The following is a 23,176-nucleotide window of genomic DNA, read 5'->3' on the forward strand; positions in this document are numbered from 1 at the left end:
TTTATTTTCATTTACATATCAACTGTTAAACGTATCTAAATCCTTATCTAAACAAAACCTAATTAAACCTACTTGTACTTAAACTCTAAATCTTAAACTTTTCCATAAAAGAGAAGAGAATACCAGCAAAATATCCTCACCCCCCTGATGAATGATAAATGAGGAAATTCATTTGCAAAAACACAATTCCTGCCGTGCATAAGAGACAAAGCACTCATAATTAAGCATAATTAGAACCTGATGTCGTACGGCATTCAAGCTCACTTTCTTTTCAATCTATCGAATTTTTTGTCTCGTTTGTCTCAAAAAAAGAAAGCAGCGTCATCTAAGGGGTATGAATGAGAGCAGAGAAGGAATAAGAGACAGAGAGAGAAAGGAGGAGGGACAGTAAATAGCCAAACACAAAGGGAAAGGTAACTGTGAGAGATGGAGGCATGAAGATACAAGAAGAGGAGGAAAATGGCATGTAGAGGCTAAAGTGGGGCAGAGAGAGGAGAGAGAACAGTGACAAAACAGCTCAAAGTGGGGGAGTGAGGTGAAGCTAGCAGGGACAGGACAAGACAGAGAGAGAAAGCCAGGCGATAGTAGACCGTGTTCACGCAGAGAGACAAAGATATAAATAAAGTCACTGTTAGAAGCAAGAGTGTGTTTCTGTGTGTGAGAGTGTGTTTGTGTTTGTTTGTGTCCTGGCTCCACTCCCGGGAGCAGACACTTCTGTGCTGCCAAAGTTTCACTGGGTCTACCACCATGCCAGGGTCAATGCAGACACACACACACACACACACACACAAAACCAGGGCATGGCATGGGATTAGCCAGTGAGAAAGACAGGGAAATGGAGAGGGTGAAAGAGAGAGATGGTGGAGGGACCAAAATCAGAGCGGTAATATTTGAGAAATTGGTGAGAGCTAAAGAGAAGGAGAGAGAGACAGTGAGGATTGCAGTGGGTATAGAAAAAAGACAGAGATAGATCAAGGAAAGGCAAAAAGAGAGGGAGAGAGGGACACAAAGAGAGAGAGAGAGAGAGAGAGCGAGAGAGGGAGAGAGGAGGGAGGATCACTGGGCTCCGTGAGCATGCGAGGATCAACAGCAACAGAATGAGACGGAGAGAGAGATAGAGAGCGGTAAAGAGTCAGAGGAAAGCGCTACTGAGGACTAAAGGATTATCAGAGACGAGAGAGAGCGACACCGAGAACAAGGGAGAGGAGAGGCATGCGGACCAAAGAGGAGGATAAGAAAAGGTAAGTGACTGAGAAAGCAATGAAAGACAGTTGTTTGAAAAGATTAGTATGTGTACAGTAGGCGTGGAAGATGCTCTATTATGACCCTCAGAGGAATTTTTGCAGTCTCGTAGCCCACAGCTAGTACTTTATTTCCAAAGCAGCTCATTTAAGATTTAAGACATTGGCCAAAATATGAATGGAGGTGATGCTGATTGTATGGAAGCAGGCACCAGAAAGCCAACTGAACTAATAGACAAAATCCATGGATTTAACCTCTGGACCACAAAAATCAAACAAAACCCACTGAATCTGGCTTTGGCTGGATGTCTGGATTTCTTCAGACTCAGTAGGTTTGATAAAAGTGTGCACGTCTTTACTTCTGGTTATATCAACTGTACATGTGTGTGTTTCATTTCAGGATACAATGTGTGCATTCGTGTTAAATGAAGTAGTCTGATCACAGCGTCAAAACTATGTGTAGATGTACGTGTGTGCGTGTGTGTGTGCGTGCGTGTGTGTTTGTGTTTGTGTGGCAGGTGAGTAATCCTTTCCATCTGTCACAGTCGGCTTTGATGCATATGAATACGTCTCTGTGCGTTTGTGCACGTGTGTGTGTTGCTTAAATTGAGTGTGTGTGTTGCTTAAATTAAGTGTGTGTGCATTTTATCATGAAAAATTAATTACAACTTTTGCTTTTGCATTTTATCATGAAACATTAATTACAACTTTTGCTTTTGACAAGGATTCCGAATGTTTTTGACTATTTACGTGTGCGTGTGTGTGTGAGAAAGAGAGAGAGAGAAAGAGAAAGGGTGAGTGCAGGAGAGAATGTGCAGATCTGTTGCCCGATTGCTATTAAAAGCCTCTGAACCAATCGTCAGAACAGCTAGTGTAGCTTTAATATGGGATTATATTGCAATAACCCTTCTCTTATAAACTAATGCTGCCCCTGTGGATCTGTGTGTGTGTGTGTGTTCATGTGTTTGTGTGTGTTTGTGTCTGTGTGTGTATGAAAACAAGTGTGTGCAAGGATCTACAATTGAGGAAGTGTAGATATATGTGACCTGTGCACTTAACATTTATATAACCTCATGAGTCAGTTAAGAACATAATCTAAAATTACAGCCTGTACGTGTGTGTGTGTGTGTGTGTGTGTGTGTGTGTGTGTGTGTGTGTGTGTGTGTGTGTGTGTGTCTGTTACAACACCCACTGTCTTTGACCGGCACAGACCGGCACATCAACAAGTCAAACACTTAGTAGGCAAATCATCTTGGTCTCTCTGTCCTTCTTTTGTCACATTTCAATTTATATTCAGATGTGTTTTAAGTGTCAATAAGCAACTTGTCCGTTCTAAGATTCATTCAAAGATGATAAATAAATTGTTGTTTGAATCAGATTAGAGATGTTGAAGTGCAAGGTCAGTTTTTTTGCTTGAAGAAGATAAAAAAACCAAAAAACAAATAAATATTAGATCTATAGTGATGGAATTTGATGAATAAATGATAAAAAATATAAAAAATGCTGCATATACAAAGAGCTTGTTGTGGTTATGAGGCCATTAGTGATGCATCCAAATATTGCTGAGTGCATTTCTCTGTTTTCATCCTTGGATGCGAGAATGATGCACAGCCAACATATGCCAGCAGGAAAAAGCCTGAACATTTGATTCAGTACTAATCGAATCTCTAAAGATTCCTTCAATTTTCTCATGAAGGTGCTTTATTAATTTAGATCTTTTAATACTTTAGTGTTCTCTTTTCAGTATTCAAGAACATTGTTTAATGTTTCAGCTGAGAAAAAAAGTTTTGGTAACATTTCAAAACTTTGGGTAAAATTTGCTTGAAAGTTGCAGTAATAATTGATGCCAGTAATAAATATTGTACATGCAGGCACGGATACCAAACACATATACTGGAGGACATAAAGAGGTAATTTGAAGGAGTATAATGCAAATTACAGGCTAGAGAAACCTAATCAATAGGTTATGACATTAAACTTTAATTACATCCCTTTTCTCTAGAGAATGACAGACGATGGAGAGAAAGAGAAATAAAGGTTAAAGGAGATTGACAGGAAGAAAGACAGAGTCAAAAGAAATGTGTGTACTCACACGCGCATTCCTCTTTGTGTGTTGTGTGTGTGTGTGTCACTGACGCTCTGCTAACCAGACAGATTGTTGAACAAATGATGAGATGCGGTGAAAGAGAAAAGGACTAGAAAGTCAGAAGGGCAGGAAGATGGATGAGGGAGTCCGAGAGAGGGCAGCGGGGGCAACAGGATGGAGAGATGAAAGGAGGAGAGATAGATTGGGGGTTAATGATAGAGAGATTGGATGGGACGTGCGGACAGGATGAGTGATATGGCGAAGAAGAGAAAGATGAGATGATAGAGGAGGAGAGTAAGGGGAGAGAGTAATCAGAGGACGAGGGCAGGTGGGAAAAAAAGGGATAAAAAAATGAGGTAACAGGAAGAAAAGGCTAAAAGAGAGAATGGGAGAGCGCACAGTTTGAGCAAAAATGCAAAACCCAGACTATATCACACTCTATTAGCCATGCTGATAGGATGTATGTGTGGTCATGCATCTGCAGCTCCTCCTTTAATTTGAGGCAATTTGTTTTCCCCTGTTAGCTTATAGAATCTAAATTTAAACTTTATCACGTAGCTCTTTGATCATTACATATTTGGTGGCAAATATCTCAAATATTCTGTGCAACTAACACACATCCTCTAGCCAAATACAAAACAAATGAATTAAGCTGGCGGATGGATTTGTCAATAATACACTCTTTGTCTATATTTCACCCCTTTCCCTGTTATAGGTACCTAACTGGTTGTAAATATGCTTACACCATAAAACAAAATAGCATTTACTTTTCTTTTTTTTTTTCCTCTGAGGGCCCTCTGACTGGAACAGAGCATAACTTGAATTATGGCCCATTTACCCCTAATAAACAAGTATAAAAGGATTCAAATTTCTTTTTTTTATAAGCTGGAGTCTGAAGTCTGGAGTTGTATTTTCTGCCTCTTTTATACCCTGTGATTGGGGCTGCGGAAAAGGAGCCTCAGACAGGTTTAAACACGTCTGCAAATAAGTAATTCACACGTGTAGAGGTGCAAATGAACATGAACGTTCATTTATATTCTGACATTTCCTCTGGAATCCCATAATGGTCCAACATGCAGAAATGGCCGACAGTGCTGTATCTACAACCATATTCATGCATTCAACATGTAACTGAACAGACTATCTCTTTAAATAAATATAATTATTATCATTATCTGAGGGTTCCTCAGTCCAGGCTAGTCTTCCTCATGTCTAGTGAAGAATTAGATATTAATGTTCTGCGTTTGTCTGATTTGTGCATCACTGATTCCAAACACACACTTGCATAAAGTACATATATAGAGGAGTTTGTCCAGGGGTAAGGTGCTGGGCTAACAAACTGTAGCTTTTAGGGTCTCCAGCTTAAACCAGCACCTTCAAATATGACCTCAGTCAGCGATTAGTGACACTGATCACATCACTGTGCGCTACAGGGAAGAAACAGAAGCCATAACTCTGAATCCTAAAACTCATGTTAGGTGCAAAATTAAATTCTCATTGGTATAACAAAGACGGTGAGCCAGATTGGAATGTAAATTTATCATGAACACACAGTACACGATGTGCCGTAGAGCACAATCCACATGTACTATTCTGTTGCTCATAAAAATGTTCTCATGGTGCAGGTTTCTCAGACAGCAACAGTTTCTAATATTTTGCCCTCGCTGCCTTTGAAAACACACTTAAGTTCTTTACTATCAGTGAAGCACACACAACCTGCCCCAAACAATGCTTCAATTAGAAGCTAACTTGAATTATGCTGGGCTGGCTAAGATGTTTGGCTTTTGTGATATCAACATTAGCCTTTGTGACTTCTGGCTCTTCAGTGGAAACGCTGATTAAAGTGCACTGTTCCTGAAAAATGCAGTTGCACCCAATTAAAATGAACAACAAAACTGAAGAAACAGCTGAGCAGGTTTCCTGGTTGTTTCGAAGATCATTAGTGAATTCTTCCCTCTGTTGGAGGTGCAGGGATACATTTTATACCATGACACTTAATGAAAGATGAAACCTGTAACCAATTATGGAAACAAAAGCAAAACAGATAAACAGTGCATACATTCTGTATGCAGTGTTTCCCACAGGTTGAGAATTCACTCATAATGGTGGGTGGCGCGGGCGGCGTGTGACCGATGTGCATGCAGATACTCACGCAGTTTAGAGGGCGAGAGTTTAACCCTGGTTATTTTGTGTAGCTACAATTTACAGATGTCCCCTAAATGCCCTGCATGCATCGGTAGACACTACAACTTACCAATGTTCCCTAAATACCTCACATGTGGGCTGGGTGGGTCGTCCAAGTAGAGCCTAGGTATGGGAAACACTGATATGCGTGCAATGCAGCATGCAAATATTAGACATCTGCAGACATCTAATATTAATTTCCAAGAAGAAATGAACCAAACAATATGGTACAAACTTAGAAGAACAGATTCAAGAAGTGGAACTAATACTGCCACAAAACAAGCCTGCTTCTCAGACAGTATCTTCACTGAACTGAACTCAACACACAGAAACACACACTATTTATAAATTAGGGGTAAAACACAAATTACCGTTTATTTTCTGAGGATCCTCAGTAATTCTGCTGAGTTTCTTTTCTGTCACAGCGCATGTTCATTGAGGAGAAGCAGTAAACTCATACCTGTAACGAGCTGATCAGTCCGACTGACCTGTCTGACAGCTTGTCAGCTGATCGTGTCAGCAGACTCTTTCATCATCAGTCACATTAAAAGAAATCAGAGAAGACGTCTTAATAATCTAACAGCTCACACTTGTACTTAGCAGATCATTCTGGCTACCTCTGCTGAAATCATTCCAACTTACTCTTGAAATTATTTGCTGACATACCAAAGTGCAAGATGCCTCTAATAATGTCTGAATTTGTGCCATGATTTCATATTTATAGGAGTATAAACCCTTTTATTGTGCAACAATGCAAGATCTCTTGCAAACCTGTTTGGATTGACTGCCTTCAAGAGCAGAGCCTTCTTTCTGCCAAGTACTATTGTTGTGATAAATGGTCCTTAATTCTTAGACACAAGTGTCCCTTACTGTAGTAAGTGTTTTAGGTTGTACAATCAGAGAAATTGTGGTAATGAAAAATAAAAATCATACAGTAAAATGGATACGATTTCTTCAGTTGCTTTAAACGCAAAAAAAGTGAACATGAACTCTGGGACAACAGAGAAAAAAAAACTGACTACATCACCCAAAATGCAATGTGTGCCCTGTCTCAAAGGGCCAATAAAGTGCTGCATTTGTTCTGTTCTGGAGGTGAGTGGGCGAGAGATAGTGAGCGAGAGAAGCAGTGTGATTACAGAGCAGTAAAGCGAGTCTCAGCCTCCCTAAAACAGACACACACACAGGGCCCGTCAATCGGCGGCTGAAAAATGAGCCTCACCTTGAAACGACAGGGGACTCGATTCGCTGGAGCATTCAGTGCTCTGTTGCCACTGCAAAGGCGTGGGTGCGCACCCATTCGCGCACATACACATGTGTACACACACACACACACACACACGCACACAAGGCCTTGCTGAGGCTGCCTACGTTGAAGACAATTCTTGAATAGCCCAAACCCACCAACTGGTAAATTAAATTCATTGCATGTATAAACAGATTTCAGAAAAAGCTGCACCCTGTCAAGAAACTCCCTGTTGTGTTTAAAGGCTGTGTGTGTGTTTGTATGTGGGGTGACAGATGCTCAAGCACACTTGCGGTGCGTATTGATTACTGGCAAGCAGTGTGTGCGGCTTCTCAGATCCCCTTCTTCTTCTTCTCTTTTTATGTCTCTATACACATCTCTCTCTTCTAGTCTTCTCTCTTTATTCTTTAACAGACTATCAGACACTTTTGGAGATTTCAACTTAGGGAAAATGGGCCTTTACATCTCTTCCTCTGACACACACACTCACGCATCACTTTCATCTTGTCCGTGATCCCTCTCCTTCATCTGTTCTCTTCCTGTTATCCCTCCACCTTTATACATCTCCCTGTGCTGCTGTCTCCCCTGTTCTCCTCTTTTGTTGCCTCCCCTTCATCCCCCCAGCCAACAGTGTTACCTCCCCAGCTCCTCCCTCTTCATTTTGCACAGCCAGAGGTGTGATGTGGGCGAGAGACTATGATTAAATATAGAGACAGAGGGAGGGGAGAGAACGTGAGGGGAAGAAACACACAGTAAATCAAATACAGCGTGACAGAGATGGAGAAGGGGTTGGTGATTGGAAAAGTGTGACAACAAACACAAGTACGACGAAAAATGAGAGCGACAAGAGGAAAATGGTATCCAATAAGAGTTAGAGAGAGAGCGAGAGAGCGAGAAAGTGGGAGAAAGACAGAGAGAGAAACAAGTGTGAATGAGAGAAACTGCTTTCAAGCGGATACAGTGTCACTTTCTGCCTGACAGCCTGCAGGTCAGTGGTGAAGAGTAAGACTTAATATGATAGGCACCGACACACATACTTACAGACACATAAATAGATGGTGTCAGCAGAAGGAGAAAAAAAAAAGAGAGAAAGTTTGTTGCAGCAGGTGCTTGGGCATCTGGTGTGGCTGCTGGTGGAAAGACAAATGCTTGGAATTGAGCTGCAGTGAAATTACCTTCAATTGACTTAGTCTGAATCCCAAGGCAAACTGCTTGACAACACACACACACACACACATACACTTATTAATGCATGCACATCTGCAGTCCTCACTCAAGCACAAGCAAACACTGTTTCACTCGCTCCCTCGTTCTCGCTTTCCCCCTCTCTCTGTTTCTCTCAAGAAAAATATCATCATCATCTGCAATTTCTTCTTGCAAATAACACATCTGAGTCCGTTTCTCATCCACCTGATCGCTGCTGTTTGCTTTGAAAATAGATTTCTCTCTCTCACACACACACAAGACATCGTACACAAACACCAAACACCGAAAAGACACAAACCTGGAAGGATAGGTGAACTCTGGGTCAAGACCTGTGTTGTCCACTCCAAGACAATAGTTGCCACAGTTACCATGGTAACCAATCATAAACAGTCTAAGCTGTCAATTATGTGTGACCCCCTGCTAGCTCCGAGGCAATGTAGCAGTCCTTGAGCCAAGCACACTGTCAAGATATTTATATAAATAGCAGCAATATGTCACTGAAGCAGGTATCCTTTGATCTAGAGTGCCTTACGTAAAAGACCTTACATTTCAAAACTCTGCTGTCTGTCAGCAAAACTCTTGAGCCATATTATTTACCAGGACCTTTGTCATGAGCACTAACCACACAGTACAGTTGTGACACTTGCTGTTATCTCAGCTAACGTTTGAAAGTTTCATAAAATAGGAATGCAGACTGAAAATGGTCTAAATTTAAAGTGTTTCCATTCCTATACTGCAGCCCACTGGCAGACCCACACCAGCATAATTAACTTTATTCACTTACTTTTAATATTTAATGATTTTAAAACTGAAATTCCAAAGAGTCTGACAATATTAATTACACTTGCTGTCAGGGAAAAATAAAATACATGGCCAAATTGTCCCTTTTTAAAAAACAGCATGTGACATGAGGCTTCAAAATGATTCAATATAGGTCACACAGAGTGATTGGTATGAGTGAATGTGTGGACAACTCTCATCCTGAATACATATGAACTATTGGTGCAGCAGTAAGTCTCAGCACAGTCAGTTTGAGTTAGTACTTGTCCGGTGGTGAGGATATATTTTTAACTACTACAGGGCCACTGCAGACAGGCAGATCTCTAAAACTTCTGAAAACCATGGGAATGAATCTGATGTTTGCCTTTGCTGTTGAGTCACGCTTGCTAATGACAACTTTTTTGTCAGTAATCTCATGGGTTCTTAAACTAATAGGTGAACGAGGTCATATTTAAGTTATTTTGAAAAATATCACAGTGTTCCACCTTTGACCCTGTACAGCAGACATCTGTGCTGTGATATGTGTATAATAAGCTCTCTCTCTTTGTGTGTGAGTGTGTGCGTGTGTGTGTTCAACATCACACACTGACTGCAAAATGTAAGTAGATTGGAAGAAATTTGCTGAGATATTCTGACCCAGACCTACAACATGTCTAAATTGTATTTATTTTATTTGGTGTGCACTTTGAAGACAAACAATAATTAGGACTATAAACCACAGCACTGCCAATTACCCTCAAGAGGTAAGAATGTGTGATGACTTCCATTTGTTTAAATTAAAAGTCATTTTTAACCTGAAATATGGCTCTAGCCACTTTTCCATGCTCTGAAATACAGTGCAAAATGCATATGTATGTTTGAATAACCTCCATTTAGTCGCTTATTCATTTTTTTTCTTTGATGTACCCTGCCAATATATGCTGCTGCGATGACCCAATTTCCTAAAAAAGGGGACTAATACTGATGTAATATTAACTTGCCCCATTTGTATCAGATAATCAAAGTATCAACACAGTGCAACACTGAAGTACTCTAAAGCCCTTTCACACTGGAGAAAAACCCACTAACACCCACTAACATCTGGCTTTTGTCTTCAGTGGGAAAGGGTACAATCTGTATTCATTCCTGGGTCAAATGACTCTGCAGTAGTCACGGCTATTTATTGGCTTCAGCTCCTATCGGCAATGATGGAAACATGACACCCAGGTGAACACGCTAATGTTGGCTCCCTTTCCGGCCCGATGTTATGACGCATGTCGAAGTTGGGACATTGGTGTGTAAATAGCCAGGAACGTTATTGTTTTTTACAGTCTATGGGAACAACGTGCAACAAATTCCATCCATCTACATTCAAGCAATGCTCAACCATCATCCAGTCAGTGTTGAGTTTGAAAGAGAGACTGAAGTAAAAGATATAAAAAAGTAACCACCGTGACATTGTCACTGGCTTCCATGCTGCTTTTTTTACTGTTTACTAACCCTGTTTTCCGGCACATTTGTGACATCAAACATGACACACCAGAAAAAAAAAATAAATTGGGGGGTACAGGTCAATTCTTAAGTGATCTCGAGTGATTAAGATCAAATAGTTGATTTTGCTCCCCTCCCATTCAATCAAAACATTTTGACCAATGAAGTTATTACACAACCATGTAAGGCTTTAATAAAACCCAGTCATACATCAAAATGTATTTATCTGACCCAGAAAAAATGAAACATAAAATTAAAGTTATATAAGCATTGACTTTAGGCAACATGTCTGTCGAACCCACAGAAAAATGAAGAAGGGAACAATGTTGCAGAGCATTACATTATGCTGAACTCATTAGACAAATGTCCAAACTGCTTCCATGAGAGATATCAAGTCATGATGCATCATCAGTTCACATACTGCTGTGGAAGGCAAAAATAACATCATTTGAAATGTGTCATCACGTAATAAAAGACTGCAACAACAGCTGTAGTCCCAAACGTATGAGATTTATTGACGTAGGTTCTTGAGTGTGTGTGCAACTTGCAACTTAATAGAGATGTACACTATTAGCCTCAAGATATCTCTAGTCTTTTCTGTTCCTTCAAGAGAAACAGGTTGAGGAGATCTAGAGTTTTGCCTCGTAACTCCCACCCACCTGCTAGTCTAATAAGAGGTTGATAGAGTTTTATCGATCTGCTCAGCGTGTGCATTCAGTCGAGGTCGAAGCTTTTATATGGTGCTTTACGTACCTAATGTCTGTGTCTCCTTGCCAATCTGACCATTTATTCTCTGTCTCTCTCATCTTCATCTGTCGTTTCACTCATTCATTGCCTCTCTCTTTTTCTCTTTTTCTCCAGAGCAAACCAGCAATGTACGGAGACTCCATTCAACTCATCATCTGCGGGCCATTGGTCAGAAACCGAGAGAAGCCTTGACAGTGATGTTCAATCGGAGGTAGCTAAAGTAGTAAGGAGGTCATTAATGGAAGGACATTGAGAGTTTATATCCTTATTGGATATCGATTTCCTGTCTCCAGCTTCCACATACCAACAGTTGCACTGCCGCACAAGCGCTTATATTCATCTGGGTAAACAAAAGCTGGAAGTATTCCCGCTTTCTAGTGGATATAATCCTGCTGACTTTGGCTCATGTCACCACATGCCCCCTTCCCCTTCAGCTCCTCAGGGGGCTGAGCCAACCTGCTGAGGAGCATGGGCAGGAGGGTGGCTGACCCAACCAATCCGGTGCCTGCACTGGGGGTTCCCCTGGCAGGGGGGCGATGGGGCCCGCTGTGCAGTGTCGGGGTGCAGACATCTCCTGGACTGCGGACTCTCCCCTCCATCAAACGACACAGAAGCCAACCGACAAACACACAACAGCCCCTCACCATGGCAACAGACAGAACAACTGCAGCGGAGACAGGGGGAGTTAACAAAAGTGACAGCAACAGTCTGCCAGTGTCCAAGGAGACATCTCAGAACGAAATCAACAGCCTGACACAGGACGACATGGGGTCACAAGGGTCAGGCAGTGGAGTTTACTGCCAGATTAAAACTATACAGACAAATCCAAAGGACACTAGAGGTAAAAGGACAGCTAGATATACAAATGGCAGTGTGGTAGCCTCTGATGTGGTAGGAGGGGTTTGCAGTGAGGCCACAGAAGGCAAGGAGTCGACTCGAGAGAGGAGGAGGGTGCAGTCTCTACGTGGGGAGGGCCATCGCTCCGTATTAAAGACAGCGAGTGTTTGTACAACCGTGCACGCCACTCCACCTCGACCCTGTCGAATGATGCCGACTTCCCCGCCCCCGCTCTGTGGGACATGTGGGAGGAGACGTTCGCAGCTTACACAGTGCACAGGCGCATGCCGCAAGAGGGCTGTGACTCAAATAACAGCCAGCCAGACTTTACCTAATCCTGCACGTAAACACTTTGTGGCCCCCAACCAGTCAAGAAAAGAGTCTGCTCTGGACTCTCAGTCTCACAACAAAAACACAGAAACAGCAAGCAAATCCACACACGCGTCAGCAAAGACTACTCAAATACCACATCTATCACACACTATACCAAAAACACACAGTTCACATTCTAATCACGTATCACAAACTCAGAACAAAACAAAAGATTCAAAACAGCAGACAAGGCCACATTCGGCAGACTTTACTCATTACAAGGACTCAGCCACACAAACAACAGACACTCTGACTAACAACACAGACCGGACTACAGGTACCATGCATACGCGACAAACGCACGCACCAACTGCAGAGGCGACAGAACCACATTCAACAGACAAACCCAAGCATGACCCGGCTAAAATCCAGCACACTGATGAACACACACATCAACACGCATCAGTCCGCATCAACTCTAAACCTCCAGGCCCTTCTCTTCTAACTGACACAAAACCTAGCAACACCCCACCTCTCCCACCAAAAAACTCTCCGAAAGAGAGTCGTTCGAAACCGGCCACACCTGTAGCGCAGAACAAAAACACCCAGGAGACTGCAGACATTCCCAAAAAAACGTCCTCAGAACGGATGAAACTCAAGGACTACACAAAACAGAAGAGCAAATCATTTGACGACCACACGCTGCCTTGTAAGACTCATATGAAAGCACAATGTAACGGGGCGCCGGCAGGATTGTTGAGCGGACGTACAGGGAATGCGCCATGCGGGCTGGAGAGGCAGCTGCAGAGAGTGGAGGAGAACCTACAGTCCAATCAGGAGAAGATCAAGGTGCTTCTCAATGTCATTCAAGACCTGGAGAAGAGCAAGGCCCTCAGCGAAGGGTGAGAGAATGTAGTTGGGGAAGAAGGGAGGGAGGAAAATGACAGAGGAGAGATAGGGGGTTTAAAAATATAGAGAGGAAAAGGAAAAGGAGAATGAAGTGTGAAATGAGACAGAAAAGAGGGTTAGACATTGATGACAGAGAGCCAAACGAGGAAGAAATAAATATAAGGATGAAAACAGAGATAAGGGATAGAGAAAAAAGATAAGGGAGAGGTAGAGGTAGTCACTCAAACAGCGAGTGCTTAAGTGTGAGTGAGAGAGTGAGCTAGAGTGATAAAGAGGGAGAGAGGGGGGGAAGAGAGTGTGTCGAGGGAGTGCATAAGAATGAGAAGAGAGCATAGTTGAGTTTTTATAGCAATATATACCGACAAGCTTTCAAGTCTGTGTAATAGATTTTAAATGTCAAGCCTGTGGAGAATTGGTGGTGTGTGTGGGCATGGATGTATGTGTGTGATCCAATCCTGTAGGGATATGTGATACCTGCCAGCATGTAGTCAATGCTAGCATCTCCTCTGTCCTTTTATCTCTTATGCCTTATAGTGTTTGTCATCCCCATGGTACCAGTGTCCCTTAGAAACATTGTATTGCCCCCAAAAGCAAACATAGCCTTTCCTTTTCCTCCTTTTCCTCTCTCCCGCTAATTCTTTTATACTTAAATCCTCCTCTCCTGCCCGTACATCCTTTGTTCTTCTTTGTTGTACATCTGAGTTGGCCCGTGTGCTCGCTTAATTTCAATCAATGCCCTCCTCTTTTTCCAGGCTTCTTGAAACCTGTTTCAAGCTATTCATTCCTGTCTTCACCTCCTCCGCCCTTGTACTCTTTCCCCCATCCTTAATTAATACCTTTTTTCTCTCCTTATCTTTCTTTATTTCTTTCTAGACCTCCATATATGAATCAGGTTTCCGACTAACAATCTTTCATCCTCTGCCCACAAGCCATTTTTTGATCTTCCCCTTCTCTCTGCCCCCACCAACCTGTCCATCACTCTCTCATGCTGTCATGTGTTTGCTGTCAATGTTTTGTTTCCCCTTCCTATTGCTCTCCATACCTCCCCTCCTTGTCCTCAGAATTTCACCTTTACTGTCAGTAATTCTTCCTCCCACCCCCTACATTTCAAGCCCTTATTCTCACTCCTGCCTAATCTTTCATGCCCATCACTTCTTTTTCTATTCCCAAATATCCTAAACCCCATTCCTTACCCTGTTCTCAGAAATTCCTTACCCTCTTCTCAGAAATTCTACATGTCTACCTAAACCTTTTCTACCACTTTCATCCCTCCTTCTTTCTGTTCAGGGTTAACAGATGTCTCTAGCTCTAGACTAATCCCTATCAGATTACCTTTGAGAAATGCAATTAATGTTTAAGCTGCACAATAAGGCTCCTAAACTCAGTGTACAAGCGGTCCAGCCCTATGTGTGTAACTGTGTAATGTTATGTATTCATATTGTTCAGTGTGTGTGTGTGTGTGTATGCTTGTTGTGAAGATACACATGTCTCATGCTAAGTGTCTGAGAAATAAAAGGGTAAAAAGGCAGACTGAGAGGCAGACACAAGTAAAAGGGAGAGAGAGAAAGAAATTGAGAGATAGAGAGGAACAGACATAAAAAAAAAAGACAGAAAAGTACGGGAAAACCAGCAAGAGGGACTGAATGTATCTGATGCTGTGCCAGAAATGAAAGTACCCTAAGTGGGCTGCTGTGATAAAAGTGTCGGCTGAGCTAAAAGGTTGCCGCTGTGCCCAGCTCCTTGTTTTATTTTTTTTCCTGAAGCAAATACTTGTCTCCTCTTGCTGTTGTTGTCTTTGATAAAGACTGTTAAGAGGAAAAACTGATTCCAGTCATACGGTCTTTCTCCATGTAATTAAAATGTCTATTTTATCAACATAAATCAGCTACTCCCTCCTCTACATGGTTCAGAGAAGGGGCAGCCAAAATATCTTGGCAAAATTAAGTGTTTTAATTACATGGCAGTCAGCATGTGCTTGTCAGATTTTTTTAATCCGATTTTATCTTTTCCAACATTTCTGTGCTCTCTTTAGCTCTGTAGTCTTGCTTAACCTTGATACCATGGTCTGCATGTGCAATTATATCTTTATAATGCACACCAATTTTCAACACAACCTCTTTCTAAAATGAAAAATTCATATACAGATGAGATAATGTTCGCCCAACCCTTTGCTTATAATACATGTCAGGTAATGTCTGGCTCCTAACTAAACATCTGTCAGACTGTTGCTGAAAATAGTGCTTTGTGATTGTTTTCACCTGCCTTGAAAGCCAAACAGACAGGTTCCAACCCACCAGGAGTATTCAGGCGTTTTTGTGCCTTATCACACCCCCCGGAGAACACACCTGATGTTGCTGCATTGTGTATGTGTGGGTGGAGAGAGCAATAACAGTTGTGACACCAGCAGTGGAGAGAACGAGAGTCTTTCCAGTCAAGAAAAGCAAGGCCTGTTTTGCTATTTCTACTATTTTTTCCTGTATTGTTCAATATAGGTGCATAATGATAAGTCTAGAAAGACTTTGGAGTGGAGTCTTGTCAAATATAAATATTTACTGTGACATCACCTAGTCTACACTTACTGAAAAACAAATGGAAATAATACAATAGTTGTTTAAACAATGTTGAAAAATGGTTGTTTCTCCTTGAGCAGACCAAAAAAAAAAATGCAAATACTACTTTACTAATATAACAACAACACAATATCCACAGTAGAAAATAGTATTAGCTACATTAGATGTGTAGTTACCATCTGCATGCACAGGTCTGTACAATTAAACTCATTTTAAGAGTGTGTGAATGTTTTACATTTGTCATTTCTGCAGTCGCAGCTCATACAGAACTGGTCAGGACATAAACAACTGCCCCACCTGCCAAAAGACAGCCTGCATCATCTACAGGTAACCTGATCGAGATAATGAGCTTACTGCATTACATAACCCACCACTGACAACTCATCCTTTCCTAGAGCGTCATAAACAGCCCTGAAACGTCTCTTAGATGATGTGCCTAGAAAACTGTATGCCTTTTGTAGCCTTGAAAATGTTCCATTTCTCATTGTTTTCTTTGCTTTTCCAGGCTTTTAAATCACTTATTGCATCGTTCTTTTTTGTTTTCCTGGTATCCTGCTGTCTCTGCCCTTTTGCCTCACTTTGATAATTGTACTACTCAGAGAATATATCCCTATTATGCTGTATGAAAAATGAGAGAGTAAGTGATCCCCCTCATCAATATTGAAATGAATACGTATTCTGCGGATTAGAAAGCGGATTTTCTCTCCACGAAAGTTATTTACACATAAAAGAATGCTCTGCGCAAACAAGCAAATTAATTCAGCACCTAAATGATCCGTCTTTCCTGTACATTCCTGCCTTGCGTGTGTGACCTAAATAAGTAATTGCATTCTTAGATCCTCTGCAACTTACAGAGCAGCGCCCTCACAATCTGATACCACATAGTGTAGTTTAATCCTCCCATCACCTTCATCCCATCCTTCTCTTATTCACATTTTTTCATTATGTAAATTATTGCATCTTTTCATCCCATGCCTGCTCAATCTCTTTCTGCCATTTTTTCTCTTCAGTTTCTCTCTGCCCTGCTGAAAAGCTGGAAATGTTGGTTTTCATGTATAGTTTCATGGAGAACAAAAAAAAAAGAAAAGGAAATAAAAGTAATATTTACTTCCTGCAACTGGAATAATCTGTTCTCAAAACCTTTTAGTCCAAAACTTTTTGTGTATGTACTAAACCAAAGCAAGCCTTGAGGCTAATTCCTGCTTGTTTACAATCATATATAAATCTCCTTCGCAGGCCAAAAGGGATAAAGACATATTTTTCAGGGCCTTTATCTTTCCAATTCTCCCTGCACTATAAAGACACTCGCCTGCAAAGCAGCACAACATCTGCAATCCTCCTGTATTTTTACTGTTGTTTCATCTCTGCATCTCTTCACACCCTTCTCCAACTCCCTCCTCATCCTGATCCCATTCTCTCCTCCCCTCGATGTTAATTAACACAGCAGGATCCTCAATAAGTTGTAATGAATACCAAGGGGAAAGGACAGAAACACTCATCCATCCATATTCAAATGCATACAGATACACATACGAGCACATACACACAAGGATGAAGACAGGGAAGCACATACCAAGAACATTTGTTTACACACAATAAAGCCGGTAGAATATAGAATTCTAGCTGAAGCTAATCAATTGGTCGATTGACAGACAATTAATTCGAAGCAACAATCAAGTCAATTTTTTAGAAGCAAAAATGCTAAAAATTCTCTGGTTCTAGCTTTGCAGAAGTAAGAATTTGCTGTTTTCCACATTTTTTTTTGTTAGTCAGACAAAACAAGGAATTAAAACATTGTATGACAACTTGGACTGTGGAAAACAGTGGCGATTACTTTTCACAATTTTCTGACATCTTATAGACGAGAGGATTTATTGATTCATCGAAAAAATAACTGGAAGATTACTGGATAATGAAAATAACCGTTATTGCAGCCCTACAACTACCATTCACCCGAGCAGGAAAACACAACTGTACATAAATGCACCATTCTGACAATTATTAAATCCATATTCACACAGACAGCAAAAAACTTGAATGATCTTGAACTTGATGAAAAATTGATGAATTTGAAGGAACTGAATTTAAAAGACAAAGTAAGAAGACGCAGACAAACTGCTCACGAAACTAAATTAACTACATAAACCTCTACATTACAGATCAGCAGTGGTAGAAATCGGACGAGAGGGAATTATTTACAGATCATTAAGAACTATTATTTGCTTGTTTTACAAATTAACCTCCCTATAATCTAAGAGTGAACACGCAGTGCAAATAATCCTGTCAACACATACTGTAGTAACACAAAAGAATGTCTAATAACAGTAATTAAAACGTTATAATACTTCAAGGCCTTGAAGTTAGATCATTTCAGATACTTTCCGGAGAGCCTGGGGCTACCCTGATAACAAGTATCGCGTACGAGTATGTTGCTACTTCTCACATCATTATCATCCCTCTTTTCTCTCTTCACAGTTTTCTCAGAGATTCTCTTTTCAGCTCCACTTTTCCTTTGTTTTTTTCTGTACACATGCAAATATAGTCATGGATACACACATGCTAATTAAGCGAACAAAACAAGGGGAATTGGCTTTTATTAGACACGTCTGTGCACTCATTTCTTATGCATACATGCATGCACACGCTCATACAGACTCACAAACAAAGAAATGAATATATTTCACGCTATTTGATCGATGTTAATGACTTGGACAGATATGCAGAATCTACTTCCTAGTCATTTTTTCCCCTAATATATCAGAATAAGCTTCATTACATTACATATGCAGAAAAACAAATTAGCAGTGGTCCAGTGTGACAAACACACACACACAAAAGTCAGAAATACAAGAGCAATTTTTTTTTTTTTTTTGATGGACAGTAACAGCCTGATCAAACTCTCAAAGAGGATTCTGGGTAGAGGAGATGGGAAAAGAGAGACACAAGAGCGGAGGATGATACACATGCGACTGAAACATCCATCCTAATGATTTGTGGTGGAAAAAGTAGGTTTTTATGTGGGCTGGTTGCCTCAAGATGTTTTGCAATTGTCAAGTCCTAATTAATCTGTATGATGAGAGACAAGGGGGAGAAGAACTTTTGACAGCCCCTGTTTTACTCCTAAAGATTAAACAACTCAAACACACACAAAGAGATATATGCATTCACATGTACACACACCTCACACCGAAAGGCATTCTCTCATTTTCTCCTACTCATACATACAACTAAGCAGTAATATATACCAACTATCAAATTTACTTCTATCACGCATCCACACGGATCTGAACTTTACACTACCCACCGAATCCCCTCTAGCCTGAAAGTGAATGTTTAAAAAATTTAACAGGTTCTCACAACCATCGATGCAACAAACACGCACAGTGACGCACGCACTTGCAAAGATGCTAAAGATGACAGCTTGCAGAGTGAATTAAGAGCAGCAGCTTTTCCCACTGTGCCATAATCCCATGAACAATAGTGAGAGAGAGGTAGATATGAGTAGCAAGAGGTAGGGAGAGAGAGACAAAGAGGTAGTTACACAGAATTGAGAGAGGGGGAGGTTGAAACCTAGTGAAGTATGTGGGTGAAGAGAGACCAGACAAAGAAAAGTCCTCCATTCTAAAACAAGAAGGACTGCAAATTAACTGAATGTAGGACAGGTGCACCACTTTATCATTATATATATATATATAAATTGTGTGTGTGTGAATAAAATCTGTGTTATCATTTATTCATGGCAGCCATCTCCCTTTCTCTGTGCCCAGCAGAGCTTTTACTTCCTCCTCTGTTCATTCGTTCGCTCACTCCCTCCATCGCTGTGCTCCTTCTAAGATAGCCAAGACCTTTCTGCCGTCCTCTTTCCCTGTCTCTGGTGGCACTCATACTCTCCTCCTTTACCCCCGTCTGTGTTCTTTCTTTTTTTGTCTCCCTCCTTTATTCTGCAGTGACCTCTCTGCCCTGTTTTATTAAAGCCGGCCTTTCTTTCATTTATCCATCCCCCCATCTCCCAGCAGAGAGGCAGTTTCTCTCTTTCTCCTCTCCCCTTTCCATCCATAACTCCCTGTACGATCCTTTTCCCCCCCTCACTCAGCTGTGAGCTTGCTATGGAAGATGCACACTTTGGAAGTCAGGGGAGCATGTGTGTTTGTACAGTACGTGTGTGTATGTGTGTGGGTGTGGTGGGATGTTTGGATACTGGGGGAGAAGAGGGTGGGTAGTTTTCTCTGCTCTCCATGCTTCATCATGAGGCTCATTAACTCCAGATGCCAGGTCCTATGCAACTCCACCTCTATAATCCACTCAACACACACAAATACAGTATTTTCTCGCGCACGCAAACGCGCAGTTACCAAAGGAGAGAGAAACTCAAAGTCTACTACACTATGACCTGCAGCAGTGGACACTTCAGAGAGATGGTGAGAAAAGGAGTGTGAGAGAGACGAGAGAGGGAGGGGGGCAATGAGAGGAGCATAGAAAAGAAAGCCAAGAGGGCCTGCTTTGAACACATCACAGGAGCAAAAAAAAAAGTTCCTCCCTTGCTCCTTCCTTTAGCTCCTCCATTGTGCAAATACTCTTCTCCTCTATTTTCCTATTCTCTCCGTTCCTGCTTTCTATTTCCATTCTCCTCCTACTCCTTTCATCTCACCAGCCTGTGATCTGTTGGTGTATGAAGCACAGAAAAATACTATGGACGTGAAATGAGTGCTGAGTCGAGGCCTGTGTGAAAGTATATGTGCGTGCTGAAGGTGCATATTTACGAGTTAAGAACACAACATGATTTAACGTCTCCATATAAAACTGCATTATGGGTAATTACAACCTCTCTTTAAGGTGTCAGCATTTTGCAACTACATTTTAACGTCACTTAAACTCCTTTGCTCACCTTTTCTCAATCCCTCTCTTTCTAATGTTGCTTCCTGCTCAGTAGATCTACACTTGTCCTCACATCCCTCTGCTCACCCTGTCCCCCCCCCCCCCCCCCCCCCCCCCCATCTAATCTCTTATTTTGTGAAAAATGAGCTATATAAACAAATTTGACGTGATTTGACACTACCCCAGCCTCTGAATCATGCTCCCGCTGCCTATCCTTCATCCCTGTCTCCTTCCCCTTTAACTGCTATCTTTCTCTCCTCTCCAGTGTGGAGCATGATTTCCGACAGCAGGAGGGACGCTTCCATGGGGTTATGGAGGCCTTGGAAGGGGAGTATGATGTGCCTGCAGCCACTTTGACCAAGTCCACGCCAACCCCTTCTTCCTCCAGCCGCCTCAGCACCAAGGCACGTGTCAAGAAACTCCGCAAGAAATGTTTCTGGTGGCTATAAATTTTTGGAGGAACCACAAAAGCCTTTCTGGCCAGCAGATGCAAACAAGTGTGTATTATGTTTCATGGGACCCCGAAGGTTCTACAGTAAAGCATCTCTCAAGTGGATCATCAAGTGGATGTGCAGTATGTTTATGTTTCATGAAAGTCAAGGGGGGCGGGCATTTTTCCAAACAGTAACCCTGCTCATGGCACTTTATCTATGGCGATCCATTCTCAGCTCTGAAAAAATACACCAGGGGACCATGCAGAAAAAGAGGAATAAAAGACCAAAGGAGCTGCAGAACTTTCTTCTCTGATCTGCCTAAGAGGGAGATTGATTATCCCGCTCCTCTCCCTTCTCTCTGTGGGAGCCAGACTTAAAAGCTAATTTGTGATTAACTTTTGACTGAAAGTTGGGATACTGTAAAAAACACAAAAGATAAGGAATGACACTTTGGATGACAGACAGGCATACTGCTTGTCACTTGGCTGAGTGGCTGTCTAGACAGATGGACAGATGTATGAAGGGATTTATGCCAAGTTGGATTCATACCTACAGCTGGAAATGAATCTTCACACAACAGTTTTGGCTACAGCAATAAACAGGGGAATCAGAATGATTCTGAAATCCAAGGAATTCAACAGCTAATGGGAATACTGTGTCTCTGGACTGCTTGACAGCCAAAATTTGAATGTAGCAACAACTGAAGCGCTAAGAGGATATGAGTGGAAAACAAGCTGATGAGCTCTCGGGTAACAAAAAGACAGCCTGGTGGATGGATATCACAGTTTTGGAGAGCACAGTGGAGATTGTATTAAAAATACATTAAGAGACAATGTGATAGGCAGCTGATCAAAGACTGACGGGCTGTGTCACATAATTAAAAATTCTGTCAACACTGACTGAGAGAGTGATTGATTCTCTCCTTTATTACCATCTAAAACAGAAACGTTTTGCTGTGAGCTCAATCTTGCTTCAAGGATTTTCACACACACGCACACAAATATATACATACGCATACATATATGCACAAAAGGACACTTACAAGCTGTAACGCACACATGCAATGCACTCACTGAAACACAAGCACCTAATCCACCCCCCTCCCACCACCACCACCACCAACACACACACACACACACACACACACACACACACACACACAAATATACTTATGAACCAGAACAAACTAGGGGTAGACCAGTTATCACTTCACTGTTAGTTACTGGCTTGTATTCATATTTCATAGATGTATCATTATTGGTAAAATCTGAGCCAATAAGGCAGAGATAAATTCTGTTTGAATTACAGTGAAACTAGCTGTTGATGTGTGGAGTATTTCCTAATTTCTCATTACAAAAATTATGCAGAACAATTCTCTGCTGACCACATGTGGAGAGCCCAAAACCATCTGCTTTCATATTATTTAGCACCCACCAACTGTGACTGTCTGTTTCATTCAGTGCATACAGTAAAGTAACCCAAAAAATCTATCCAATCTTTCCAAGCAGTTATTCCAAAATAGCAGATATCAGCTTGCTCACATTAAATTCATAGTAGCTGATCATTCTGTTATCTATAAACCTGGACTGTAGCATTCAGACTGCTACTGCTGACTGGTTACATAAGCTATGATAGAGCAACAAATTCAATGCTAAAAACATACACAACACGTCTACACATCTTGTCAAAATGTAAAAAAAAAAAAATCTATTTTCAGGCCAAGGTATGTTGTCAGATTTAAAAATGATGTTACCAAACATTGTCTATGTAAAATCATAACACAATTAGTAGAAGAAAACAGTATTTTATAAAAAAAAAACTACAGTATATATAAGCAGACTTGTCAGTTATCAGAAAGTAGAACTCAAAAATCTGTGAAAATCCTGTATGGGTCTATCCCTGTTGCACACACAGACACACACACACACAAAAAGACACACACCATTTGCACAATGCTTAGTTCAAAGCAGTTTAGAGCGTAAACCATTAATCTCACAAGGGCCTACTTCAGCTGCTTCAGGCTGACGAGTTGCCACCAATTAGAATCCTGGATGATACCACACATACTAATTAACCAATCCATATCCAAAATGCCCTGCCCTTGCATTTTTATAAGCTGTCCCATAACGAGTTTGTGAGCTCCCACGATGCCCCTCTCTTCCTGATCTTCCTCTTGTGTGAACAATAAAAATATGTATTTTGAACAAAATGCACTGTTGTTGACATACTTTGTGATTCAGAATGAAACTGAATAGCAGACAGGGTAAATAAGGAGTTTGCTT

The 23,176-nt window shown here is 41.3% G+C and overlaps 2 protein-coding genes across 2 annotated transcripts in view; one reads left to right on the top strand and one right to left on the bottom strand.

Moving 5' to 3' along the window:
• Window positions 1–23,176, bottom strand: part of LOC137189434 (dedicator of cytokinesis protein 2-like) — a 101,003-nt gene that overhangs the window by 27,147 nt on the left and 50,680 nt on the right. The window lies entirely within an intron of this gene.
• Window positions 313–23,103, top strand: LOC137189435 (mucin-4). Its single transcript, XM_067599301.1, has 4 exons — window positions 313–1,241; window positions 11,072–13,008; window positions 15,838–15,912; window positions 20,726–23,103. Exons 2-4 carry the CDS (start codon window positions 11,426–11,428, stop codon window positions 20,907–20,909), a joined length of 1,842 nt encoding a protein of 613 aa, XP_067455402.1. The 5' UTR covers window positions 313–1,241; window positions 11,072–11,425; the 3' UTR covers window positions 20,910–23,103.

This window comes from Thunnus thynnus, chromosome 9 (assembly GCF_963924715.1).
Source record: "Thunnus thynnus chromosome 9, fThuThy2.1, whole genome shotgun sequence".
NCBI classification, from domain to species: Eukaryota; Metazoa; Chordata; class Actinopteri; order Scombriformes; family Scombridae; genus Thunnus; species Thunnus thynnus.

Coding starts and splice junctions, on each gene's coding strand:
- LOC137189435 (XM_067599301.1), top strand. CDS start 11,426: ATGGGCAGGAGGGTGGCTGACCCAACCAATCCGGTGCCTGCACTGGGG. Junction 13,009..15,837: donor AGCAAGGCCCTCAGCGAAGG/GTGAGAGAATGT, acceptor TCATTTCTGCAG/TCGCAGCTCATACAGAACTG. Junction 15,913..20,725: donor ACAGCCTGCATCATCTACAG/GTAACCTGATCG, acceptor TCTCCTCTCCAG/TGTGGAGCATGATTTCCGAC.